This window comes from Ostrea edulis, chromosome 7, assembly GCF_947568905.1.
Source record: "Ostrea edulis chromosome 7, xbOstEdul1.1, whole genome shotgun sequence".
In the NCBI taxonomy this organism is placed as follows: Eukaryota; Metazoa; Mollusca; class Bivalvia; order Ostreida; family Ostreidae; genus Ostrea; species Ostrea edulis.
Window position 1 is genome coordinate 43,316,871 of NC_079170.1, and position 13,403 is coordinate 43,330,273.

At 34.9% G+C, this 13,403-nt stretch overlaps 1 protein-coding gene across 1 annotated transcript; it reads right to left on the reverse strand.

The window, feature by feature from the left end:
* Positions 1–1,634: 1,634 nt before the first annotated feature.
* LOC125656502 (fibrinogen-like protein 1) lies at positions 1,635–12,995 on the reverse strand. Its single transcript, XM_048887104.2, has 6 exons — positions 12,963–12,995; positions 11,795–11,891; positions 11,503–11,667; positions 8,032–8,273; positions 1,797–1,833; positions 1,635–1,687 (listed from the first exon to the last, which is right to left on the reverse strand). Exons 1-6 carry the CDS (start codon positions 12,987–12,989, stop codon positions 1,635–1,637), a joined length of 621 nt encoding a protein of 206 aa, XP_048743061.2. The 5' UTR covers positions 12,990–12,995.
* Between the last annotated feature and the right edge of the window lie 408 nt (positions 12,996–13,403).

Consider the following 13,403-nt stretch of genomic DNA (forward strand, 5'->3'; position numbering starts at 1 on the left):
GGGTCTCCGTGGCTGAGTGGCTAGAGCATCGCGCTCACAATCACACAGCCTTTCACCTTAGATCGGAGTGGGTTCGAAGCCTGCTCGCACCGGTAAGTGAGAACGTTTCCGGGTTTAGTTGTGGAAGGTCGGTGGTCTCTTCCCAGGTACATTGTGTCTGGGTTCTTTCTTCCAGCAATAAAAAATGGGTGCCACCAGATAACTGAAAAATTGTTGAGTGTGGCGGAAAACACCAATCTATCAATCAACATAACAGAGCTTTAAGAATTGTGGGCTCTGTATCTCTCTTGTAACTCGACAACTCGGAAACTAACATATATATTTTTATTTGGTCTTATGTTGTAATTTTATGCTACCTATATTTGAAATAAATCACTTACTACATGTAGTACATGCTACATTCTTCAATCAACATAAGAGTAACATGTGCTATTTGAATTCTTATAAACTTCTGTATAATGTATATGGCCTCTAAAAGCCATATGCATTATCCTAGGAAAAAGTAATTGATTCATACCCTAGCAAAACCTCAAATGTGCTATTTCTTTTTAGGATTTACATTCAGACAACAGGAAGGAAGCATTTATAGGCTGGTACACACAAATGGGTCATTTATGAGAATTTACCCCAGTGCAACACTTAACTCTTACTACAACCTGGTCTTTGAAAATTAGAAAATCATGAAAGTTTTGAATTTGGATGACCCTTGAAATAAATTAAGCGTACGACTTATTGTGAAAAAGTGTCAAAGTCTGTTGAGATGGCTTCATTGTGACTAGTTGATGGACTTGTAACGCTATAAGATTTCCAAAGTTTTAAGTATACCACATGCACAATTTTATTATACTTCAGAGCGTCTTGATATTATCCATTATGTGGAAAATTTTCTTTCAGAATCTGCAAACAAGACCAAAGACTTAGACAGACATAATATCTGCTTTGGGAAATTCAGATTGCGATGTCTGGATAATTATCGATACACGTGCTCTGGGCATGGGGTGGACATTCAGGGATTTCATTCGCTTGTATGGACCCCCAAAAATGACAAGAGACATCCGCCAAGAAATAGTCTTTTTGGAAGGAATGGCATTTCATGATGTACAATATAATTATTGCTACACAATGCGATACAATGTACGCGGCATTGATTTTGATGTAAAACTAAAAATGTCATTCATGATACCAGATGCAGAGTACTTTCCATCATGAAGTCATTGTTGATATACTCTTAACTAGATAAAATTCATGAGCAAATGGATCGTTGATTAGTTGTTTCTTTGTTTTTACAAAAAAATCTATTGTGGAGATTGCCCGCTGTTACTATTGGAAAACACTTTAAAAATTGAATTCGAACATAGGGATGAACTAGATTCAGATTCTGATGCAAAACATTTTGGAAAGTTCGAATCCAATAAATTTGGAAGTGACTTTCTCATGTACTGTCTCAAAGATTGAGATAAAATTGATAAGAACTATCCCTGTACTCATCCATGTTATCTAGTAAATCTACATGCAGAAAATTCCTTATTTTCATTTTTTTAAAATATTGATTTTGAAAAGGTTATAACCTTTTTAGATATATATTGTGAGATATAAACATAAATTACAGTCATTATGTGTAGATGAAAAGTGTTTTATTGACATGGTTGATTATCAGAGCAGTGCTTGATATCACAGAATGTAGATACTGTAAAAATAAACATGACAAAGATCTATAGAATTATCCACATGTCATTTTACACTTCTCGCATTCAAAAGGTTTCGGTAGTAATACATGGTGCAAGGATCACACTCACTTCCAGTGTCATAAGTCATTTTGTGGACAGTGTCAGCCTAAAATACAAAGTAAATTGTCCTCATTAATTTTATTTTTTCAGTAGAGGTATTTAATATATTATACACTTGAATACAGTTTTGCCCTTAACAATTTCCTTTGATGCAAGGTGAAGATAACGAACAGTGATCAATCTCATAACTCCTAGAAGCAATACAAAATAGATAGTTTGGGCAAACACGGACCCCTGGACACACCAGAGGTGGGATCAGGTGTCTAGGAGTAAGCATCCCCTGTTGACCGGTCACACCCGCCGTGAGATGTATTCCAAATTTGATATTTCTATTAGACACCTAAAGTTCATCTCTCACCATTATGAAATGGAAATGGCTTTGAACAATGAAAGAATAAAAGAAGAATATGAGAAAAAATATTAGATTCAACTTCAAATCCATTATTTTGTTTGAGTGCTACATTATTCTTCTGGAATGGAAAATATTAGTTAATTAATTAGTGATGTTCTGTTGAGTTTAATTTTATCATTTTTATGTACAAAATCCCTCTAATATCCCTCTGTCACTAAAGAGCTTTTAAAATTGACAAATTTCAAATTAAAATCCAAAGGCATTGACAGGATTCAAACCAAAGGCCTTTCACATTGTAGACATAATTTCTAGCTATCTACTGAGTGTGATGGAAATTGTTGGATAAAACACACTCAAAATGAAGTATTGTGTATACCATATTTGATTGCAATATCACATGTTAGAAAAAGAACTTAATCTAATGAGAAAATTATAGTTAAATTCAAACGGGGGATAAATAATTCGAAATCCTTGTGCCTCTCCATTACTTTTATAAGGACTACATCCATACATACTTATCAGGTATACATATACGGGTGCATTCAGAAATCCTCCATAAAACTCTGCCTTTATTATACTCCCTGTCTTTCATTGAAACAAATTTTTGGATATTTCTTTTCATTTGTTGAACAGTTTCTTTTGTTTTATTCTCATTACAATTAAACAGTCCAAAGGTGCACTGAGATGAAGAATGGTAATCAGTAACGATATCCAGTCATATTTCTCCAAGAAGGGGAGTTACAGTGATGCATTGAAAACCTATAAAAGTGGGTGGGGGTGCAGAAAAGTTCACTTTGTATTTAAAATAATTGAAGGGCAAAGTGGTTTTCTCCACCCCACACCTCATAGTACTAAGAATGTACCACTGCTAGAAAGTAGGACTCTCCTGACCCCTTGATGGATCTTTCACTGACCAGTATCCATTAACATTTGATACAATGTTGCTGAATAGAAAATCTTTCTTGTTTTTGTTCAAATTAATCAATATGATGTAAATATCTCCAAATTATTTTCTCTACTCGGTACAAGTAGTTTCAAGAATCAATATATGGTGGAATGTAAGATTTATCCATCTTTGTACACACTTTTTTCTATTAGACTTATTTGCTCTTGTCTTGGAACTATTATGCACGTTGCTCCAATGTAACAGTGTGGACCCGCCACACGCCAGTGTACCTTTTTTGGCTACAGTAATTGTCTTCCTGTCCTTGCAAAATGTAAGTTGTTTTTCCTACATTTACATATACAATGTATATTATAGAATGTATAAGTGTATTTTGCATGGTGTTATTCGTGCCCATGCTTATTCATCCTGCAAATTGTTACCCAGGTTGGTCTATGTAAGACGCCATTTTTTTGGTGTTTACATTCTAAGTTGTAAATTCTCGATTTGTTATATATTGTATTTCAGCTCTTTACCACATACGCACACGTTCTGAATAAATGGCTTCCTCTATATAAGATTGTGTCTGGTTATATTTACTCGCTTCCAACCTGTACACAAGATACAGTCAATTAAATCTAATTTTATTGAAAATGGGAAATACCTGTCTGCTACTCATCATTTAAGGATGAAATTGGGTTTACTATGACCGAGAAATTTATTATTGTACTTGCATCCATGAAAACATGCAACTGTAACCTTGACATCAAATGCATGTGATTAACTTGATTAATTAAAAGTTTTGTGAATATTTAGTTGTATATTGTTTAGTGTCCCTCTCAAGAAATTGCACTCGTGAAGACGTTACGATTGCCGGTGAAGGACTGCAGAATTTAAACAGCTGTTTAATACAGTCTACTTACTTACCATAATTTGATGATTAAGCTATACAATATCCGAGAGATAAAGACGACACCGAAAACTTCTTAGGCGACGCTCTGATTCGATAGCATCATAGGTCATCCTGAGGTGACCCCTAACTCGGAGTTGTTAGATCCCAGTGTAACGATAGTAGATGATCGGATCATAAGATGTAATTCATAATTAGAATGATTGTATATGTATATTGCACGTACCACTTACTCCGACTGCATTGGTTAAAGAACTAAAACATTACTTCCATTGAGACCACAACGAAAAGATGACCCTTCGCTGTACACTGTCTTTCAAGCACAGCGCTGTCTCAAAAGTATTCACACACACAAATAAAAAAAAAACAATCGGGGTGTGTTTTCCAAAGAGCAAATTAAAAATGATTTTTCGCTTTGATGAATCCGTCGATTACCGGTTTTCACTAATTTTGAGGCTTCACCAGTACCACGGCCTAGTAGCTAAGTACTTCGTTACTAGCTTGAAAATACGGATGTTTATTTAATTGCTGTTATAAAATTTAGAAATTCATTTCAAAATTAAGGATTATCTCCCTCATGCATAGCTCTTGTCCTTAGACGAATTTGACTCCACCCTTTTTGGCACGCTGTTTTTGCCTATAATAGCTCTAAAACTTCATTGTTATTTCGGATTTCAAACATTTCGGTTGAGCATCATTGAAGAGACATTATTTGTCGAAATGCGCATCTGGTGCATCAAAATTGGTACCGTATAAGTTTTACATTATGACCAAGGAGCTGACGACATATCAATATTGCTGTATGCTGTTTTCACAAGCGGTATTTTCCAAAATGTATCAAAAGAAATCGTACTCAGGGGAAAATACCTTTATCAGCTAGAATTCAATTATGATTCCGCAGTGATTCAGTAACTTTTCAGTTGACTGAATGGTGACATTATCTTGAGAACACCTTTTTCGACAGAGATCGAGGTTGGAATACTGGTTCTACCTAAACAGTAAATAACTCAAGTAGATCTTGAGATCACAAGGTCAATAGTCGAACTATTCTGAGCATAAGATATTGTCCGCTACATATCTTACGATCCGTTTGCTTCACAGACACAAAACTTGATACATTAGTTCCTTCTAAGCAGTAAATATCCCATATTAAGTTTGATGTCCCAAGGTCACACTGGACATTGTAAGGGTTTGTGTGTTGAATATCTTGAGAACCCTCTTTTCCCCAGATATCAAACTTGGTACACTGGTTTTACATCATAAGTAGCTGACAACTATTCACAGCAATGTTAAGATTTCCCGAATTGTGTAAATTTGATAAATATTGCGCTTTACAAATCCCTTCTTATGTCGTCAAAACCCATTTCGCTATGTAAATGTTTATTTCCTAGACAAAATTAGGAATATTTAATTGATATACCAGAGGGGGCCCTCTTTTTATAGTCTCGTGGTCGTAACAGTCACGTCACCCGATATCTATACAATCAGAACGTCTTGAAATAAATTCCTTTGGAACAGGTGAAATATCCCATAGCATTGAAATTTAAAACAGAGAGGTAAAGTTTCGTTAACTTTAGTTTTGCTTAGCTAATTCATAGATATTCCCAGAATTGTTAATATGAGATTTAAAATATCGAACATCGTTAAATTCGAGGGTATTTTTGCAAAGACTGATCGATTATAATGATTTATACCTTTCCCAAACAAGGTTTGCATATCTGCTTGTTTCCTCTCCTGATTTCAGACAAATTTCAGCAAACAACCCTCATATTTCACCTGTGCTAAGTCGATATGTACACGCAATTGACTTTCGTTATTCTGAATGACTATGCACATTGTGGGCAATTTCAGGGTCAAAATGTAATATCAAAATTATAGTAGTGTACACTATATATAAAGATAAAAGACATAATATATCAAAAATATTAAATCATTTGACAAACAGATTTGCACATACAGATTTTCACTTAATAATAGTAGTAAATAACGAGAATATTATGGCATTTCTTCTTAATACAACTTTAGACCTATGAATCGTGACGTATTTTTGTATTGTAACATCATATATTGTGATGTGTACGGAGGTACATTTTAGGAATTTCCTCGGGGAGGCCTTAACTGTTGATTCTGAAGTAACACAGGCAATGGTCAAACTACTTTTAAAATAATGACCGCTCAATACCCTGAGAATCCTTTGTTAATCCTTTGTTTGGCAGACATGAAGGCACAGACACTCGATGTTTTAAATATCTATAATAAAAAAAATCGTCTTTCTGTAAACATAATATTCACAATATATCACGCCACCATCTTGGTTTTCTGTTTTACCAGCTGCATCACTTGCAAATTTCGGCGAAAAGTTCGATATAATATGATAATTAGACCCCTACCGTTTAGACCAAGGTGAAGATAACGAACAGTGATCAATCTCATAACTCCTATAAGCAATACAAATCGATAGTTGGGCAAACACGGACCCCTGGACACAACAGAGGTGGGATCAGATACCTAGGGGGAGTAAGAATCCCCTGATGACCGGTCACACCCGCCGTGAGCCCTATATCCTGATCAGGTAAACGGAGTTATCCGCAGTCAAAATCAATGTGCCAAGAACGGCTTAACAATCGGTATGAAACATGACAGACAGCATTTGACCCAATGCGAGGTTGTATTGACGAACTAGATCGTTATAACGACCATAGAATTTGCGAAGAACTCTGACAAGGTCTTACCTCTCCATCGTCATGGTGAACTGGAAATAAAGTCCATTTATCGGCTATAATCAACCGTCAAATATCGTCTACTGCTTTCAAAAGCAAAACATCGCAGAATAGTGGACGGAAGATGACATAATTTCTGGATAGCCCTTTTTTCATTGGTCGATTAAATTAAAAAATAGTAAATATTATTCTTGACATAGTTTCTTCTAAACGGAAGGGATCTAATTATCATATTATATCGATCTTTTCGCCGAAATTTTCTAGCGATGCAGCTGGTAAAACAGAAAACCAAGATGGCGGTGTGATGTACCTTGTGAATATTATGTTTACAGAAAGACGATTTTTTATTATAGATATTCAAAACATCGAGTGTCTGTGCATGAAGGTTAGTACCCTGGTTCATCCTAAGGAGTAGATAACTCCTATCAATTTTGACCAGAAGATCAATGGTTAAGTTATTCTTGTCATTAGATATTGTACGCTCAGTGTCTTCGGAGCTCATGGCCTTTACAGACATACAATTTGGTAAATCGTACATCCTCAGGAGTAGATAACCCCTTTTGACATTGAGAACACAAGGTCAATGGTCAAATTTCTCTGGACATAAGATATTGTATTCTCACTATCTTTAATATTTTTTAACGGATATCAAACTTGGTACACTGATGCGCCTAGAACGTAGATGGCCCCCAATGGTTTTCTAGGCACAAGGTGAAAGGTCATGACTCAAAAGACTGTTTATTTGGAAATGTCTATTGAGTAAATAACGCGATCAAAGGTTGTCCTTAATTAGTAGATATTCCATATTTTACAATATGACGCAATGTAGTCTGAACGTACTGTTGATTAATTTCTATATAACTACACGGGGTAGGCGGATGTTTCAATTCGTTGGAGATTAATGCTAGTATGTGAAAAATAAACAACCATGCCTGCAGAGGTAACTTCAAATGTATATTAATTGTTAAAGCACATCAGAATGGAAATGAAATATAAACTTTTGAAATGGGGGGATATAAAAGGATCCCAAACAGAGCGAAGAAACAAAAATGTCCGCGGATCTAAGAAAGAACAATTTCAATGTTTTAGGTCAAAACGTCCTGTAGCTGATGTGCCAGGTTAAGACGGAAAATATACGTCTTGTGGATCATTGTGGCATAACACGACATCAGCGACTCTCTTATAAAGAAAGGTTTTCCAAGTTAATACACCCGCACATAGACATTAACATATTTTATTCTAAAATCAGCCAGCAAGTATATATTTAATATTATAATCGACTGATCATCGAAAGTTTAACGTTCTAAAATCACAAATTCATAAAAAAAAGATTTTAGTGAACCTTTCCCCAATCATCAACGTCATTTCGTTCTTCTGACCATGATTTCGATTCCTTTGAGTGAGTAGTCGTGACCTCGCCAGGCATGATCAGTTATTCCCTTTGCATGCTGTTGATTTGGTCCACGAAGATACAGTCCATTTGGATTACAAGCATGACATTTGTTGTACCACCATCCGCCTTTGTATGCCACAGCACAGATTCCGTCAGAATTATCATTATCCTTATCCCATGTTGAGAACCTCATATCGTGAATTGTGTTTCCCGCGGTGAAGCAATCTCCTGCATATACAAGAGGGGATCATAACCAGAAATTACCGTACATAGAAAATTTTTCATACTGATGCATTTCATATACTAGTATTCTTAATCTTATTTCATTTTCTTCTAAAGTCGTATTTTTTGGCTACTTTAAGAGAATAAGTGAAATTAAATTATTGATTCAGTTCTGAATTCTCCCACATAGGCTGATGCTAAAATGCACTGAAATAAAACTTTTACTGTGTATAATGTGTTCAACTCCAAATGTGTTAAAATTGTTCAAAGTGATGACATGTATCTTACATGCAGCAAACGTGATATTAGTGTTGAGTAACAAGGTATGTAGTAAATATGAGTAAGTGTACATTATGTCGAATGTGACGTAAAATGATTAACTGATGCAGCTACATTATGTCTAAAATTATATCCATTTCATCATCATCTAAGCATGGGAATATTTTAACAGGAAGACTTGCTCAGGACTACGGTATTCTCTATCCATGATGTAATATTGAACAATAAACAATTTATTAAACAGAACCAGAAATATTCAAAGTCTTCATCATTTAATAATGGAAGAGGAAATTTTAATGTATATTATTGAACAATATCGTTATATCTTTTTAGGATATGGTGATGACAACATTCTATAATTACACTGGTGATGACAACATTCTATAATTACACTGGATTAAAATAGATACATCAGATGATGGAAATTTACTTGTATCTACATTTGATTAAGATTTCCCCTTTCATACAGAAAGATGAATTTGTTGGACATATTTCAACATCAACATGGCCGCTACGTTAAAAGTACCCCAAAAAATGATACTAGTAACGTCAAGATAATATCATAACGTCATTGGACAAAAAGGGCATTTTCCATAACAAATATGGAAAAATATCAATATATTTTTTAAACAAGAGGCACATGGGCAACAACGCTCGTCCAAGTCCCCTAGGTCCCGTTGTTCTTCTAAGTATTTGAAAGAGAAATTTACTCTGTTTAATCCCATTACAAATCATAACCCAATCTAGCTTCAAGTGGTTGTGACGTAACTGAACTTGAACACACACAACATGAGGATACCAAGCATGATCTGGAGGTCTGTCGAAGAAGATGTCTACAGATTATTTCCCTATTTTATTATATTTTAAAGTTTAATATCTTATTTTAGCCCCACCCTAACCCATGAAAAAAAACAACCCTGAAATCAGAACAGTTGCATATTGATATGATGTAGCGAGGACCTACAACTCTTGAATTCCTTCTTTTTTTTTTATTTCCTATATATTCTTATGAAAACTGATCCATTATTTAAGCACATAACCCCAGTCAAATACAATCTGCATTACATTAGGATTCTGCGTGTTAATGTATCTAATCTGACAGTCGTCCTTGATAAGAAAATGTTCAAAGCTTAAGAATATATCTATAAGCATGTAAAACTTGTATCCCCTATTGTGGCCCATCCTTTACCAGGGCCATGATTTAGACAATGTTGAATGTCCAACATCTGTATATAGATACAAAGATTGTGAACCCTCAATTTTGAATCCTTTTTACACAAAATTACTTTAAAGCAAGTTTGGTTGAAATTGACTGTGTGGATCTGAAGATGTTTAAAATGTATAAAGTTTAAGAATAGACCGACGGACAGACGCATGCATAATGCTTATCGGTAATGTTTAACCAGAGCTTATAGCTCAAGTGAGCTAAAACGAACTATTTATTCTGAAGATGGCAGATTCTCATAACATTAGATTCTTCTACACCGTTTAGAAATTACCAAGTTACCAAGTTTGATTTGACGATGAATTTCAGGCAACTTAAAACAATTACAAAGTTTTTAAAACTCAATGAATATCAGTAAAGCTATCCACTATTAACCAGCTATATGTAACTGATACTGAGTGTTTGTACATATACTGGTCCGATAGTATAGCTAGTAGTTTGTTACTATTGTAGCCGTCACATCTAACCGGATAACGCTAACTGACGTCCTATTTCGATTTATTCCCGTCTGTCAGTCACGTGACCAATACAATACATTTCGTCTAAAGTTGAAAGGACGTTATATTATATCAGTTTCTCATGTCTCCCACGTTCATTTAACCTGGAACTTGTCCGTTATTCAGACGACAATGTCCACTAATCGACCGTTAATTGTCCGGTACGTGTCCAGTAATCGTGTGGTTATTGTGCGTTGTATACGTTTCATCAAGTGATGCAGGAGCCCCGAGCAGCGGTGGAAACGACTTTCATTAACGGACATCAACGGACAGCATTATGTCAAAATCATTTTTATCTGCGCGACGTCCATTGAGGTTATCCGGTAAGGTGTGACCTTTCCTTATATAGTAAATCTAACTTTACCGGTCTGTGAAATTTTCAAGATGCTACAGATATGACAAGGCATTGATCCTGTGTGTTCTCAATCGAGGATTAGTTGCAGTTTTAAATTCACATAGCTCGGTCGGACATTCTTGTTTTATTCATAATAAGAAAATTGACAAAAATGTCAACAGTATTGCGCATGAAGTAGAAGCCATTTAATTTACACAATAATTGTGATGCCAAAAATAATATAAATAAAAAGGTTAAATTTTTAATAACCATAATTTTTACATTGATGAAACAAATGTATCCGAAGTGATAATTTCAATTAGACTCACTTCAGATAGTGTCATTGGAACATTTCTATAAAAGTTTTCGAGTTAAATTCTGGTGACGAATTCACTGCATAGAAACTATATATTCCATGGAAATGGAATTTATATCTAACGTTTAAAAGATCATTGACTGCCAGTCTTATGTGTCGATTGTTACCAAAATGACTTAAACAGCTGTATAGTACATAAAATTCACCACTGATATATTTTAATAGAATTAGAATACGTGTATTCATAAATCTCGCAATCTTTTCTTTTAATTTTGACATTAGAATTTCTTTTATTTGTATATATTACTATTATTGTTTTGCAGTTTTCCGCCACACTCAACAATTTTCAGTTGTCTGGTGGCGGCCAGTTTTTATTTGTTTAGAAACAATGGGCGAAACATTCTTGTATAAACAAAGCAATTCATTGCAGAGGATTTATACATAATTTTCAAAAAATTCGATTGGAGGCCGCTTTCGCATTCGTGGACATATATCTATTAATTTTTACCGGATTCCAGTATTTTATTCACGGTTCAGACTTTGTTTTAGTTACAGTGTATCATTATTGTGCTCGAATATTATACCTGTATTTCCTGAGTATCCAGATATATTCATTCTATATTTAGATCTGCCGTTGCCAACACTAACGTTCTTGTATTTGACAAATCTTGAATCTCCTTCAAAGTCTCTCATATCCATTCTAAGTTCGTAATTTCCTTGACGTAGAATACTGTAGAGGTATTTGTTCCCTACAAATTTGCAGTATAGTGAGTAAATAAAAATAAGATACACTGCTGATCAATTCAATTCAAAAAGATATAAAAGTGAACATTTATCATGTTATGTAAGTCTTTATAGTAGACTCTGAATAAATACCAAGCCAAAATTCAGTTGATAGATTCCCAAATCCGTTTTTATATTCGCTCCAAGTACGGGTAAAGTTTACAGAACCGTCCATTCGTCTTTGAAAAACCTGAATTTTAAGAATATAAGGAATCTCAAAGTTGCACTCCAGACTTTTTGACATCATAAATAGTTGTTACTTCAACAAAAATAAAAAACGGAAATATTCATGTCTAGTGATTAGTCATCGTGGGAATTACTATGTTACACACCACTCTGATTCCACGCACAAGTACTCTGAAGTTGAAAAAAAAAATATGTTGGAGTTCATCATTGACAATGTCTTCGTAGTCTTTGGTGATAAGGTCTTCCAACAGTCTGTTGGAATTATCATGGGCACAAATTGTACTCCTTTGTTAGCTGCTACCTGTTTTTATATTCATTTGAATAAGAATTTATTCAAAAACTTCTGTGTGAGAAGACAAATCTCTTGCTGTGGCTTTCAATTCGACATTTAGATATATCAACGACATTTTATCTATCAACAATAATGCTTGTTATTCATATGTCGGTTCCAAATATCCCTGTCAACTCGAAATAAAAGACACCGCAGAATCGTTCATTTCTCCTTTGTACTTCGATATTTTATTGATCGACAAACTTACAACTCAACTTGATGGCAAACGGGGTCAGCTTCTCCATCGACAACTTCCCATATTTATGTAGCAATATTCCATTATCTCCTGGATGTGGTGTTTATATTTCTCAACTGATTCGATACGTAAGAGCTTGTTTTGCGTATGACCAGTTTTCAAATCAAACAGGCTACTGACAAATAATTTGATTGGGCAAGGGTTTGAAGAGTAGATGTTTACTCCTCCTAGGCACCTGATCCCACTTCTGGTATATACAGGAGTCAGTGTTTGCTCAACTCTTATTTATAAAATAATAACTTTAAACATCATATTGATGAAAATATCTTACTTTCCTAAATTGATTATACGGCAATGCATGAGATAGCACCACTTTCTAAAAATACCGGCTCATATACGTAATATAAAGTTGATGGAGATTGGAAATGAAAGCGCTAAAGCATCTGCTTTTGAAATAGTCTTAGCTTACCATTTCCAAACAATTCATTTCAAACATTTCTTTATGATAATGAACATTAACTGATTCACGGGAAATTCTTTTTTTTTACCGTCCACCCGCCCCCATCCTCCTCCATTTCACAAAACACTGGAACTTTTTCTTTGTGTAGAGGTTTGATGGTATATTCCCCACTGTTCAACGAAGGTATTTTCCAATGCAACACAGTACAGTCAGTGATATAATCTCTATCTATTGAAATGAAGAAAATAGAATATCAATACTGAGATGACTGTGAAACGTCATTCCTCCTACCAGGAGAGATGTTACAGGGGTTTCAACAGTCTCGTTTAAAGTCAGCCTTTCGCAGTCTCTATGGTCGTCATTATAATCTAGTTTGTCAATAGAACCTGTCATTGGATCAAATGCTGTCTGAAGTGTTTATACCGATTGTTAGGCCGTTTTTGGCACATTGATTTTACTCAGTGGGTGTAACAAGTGAACTGACGATGCTTACTTCTCATGGGCACCTGATCCCATCTCTGGTTTGCTC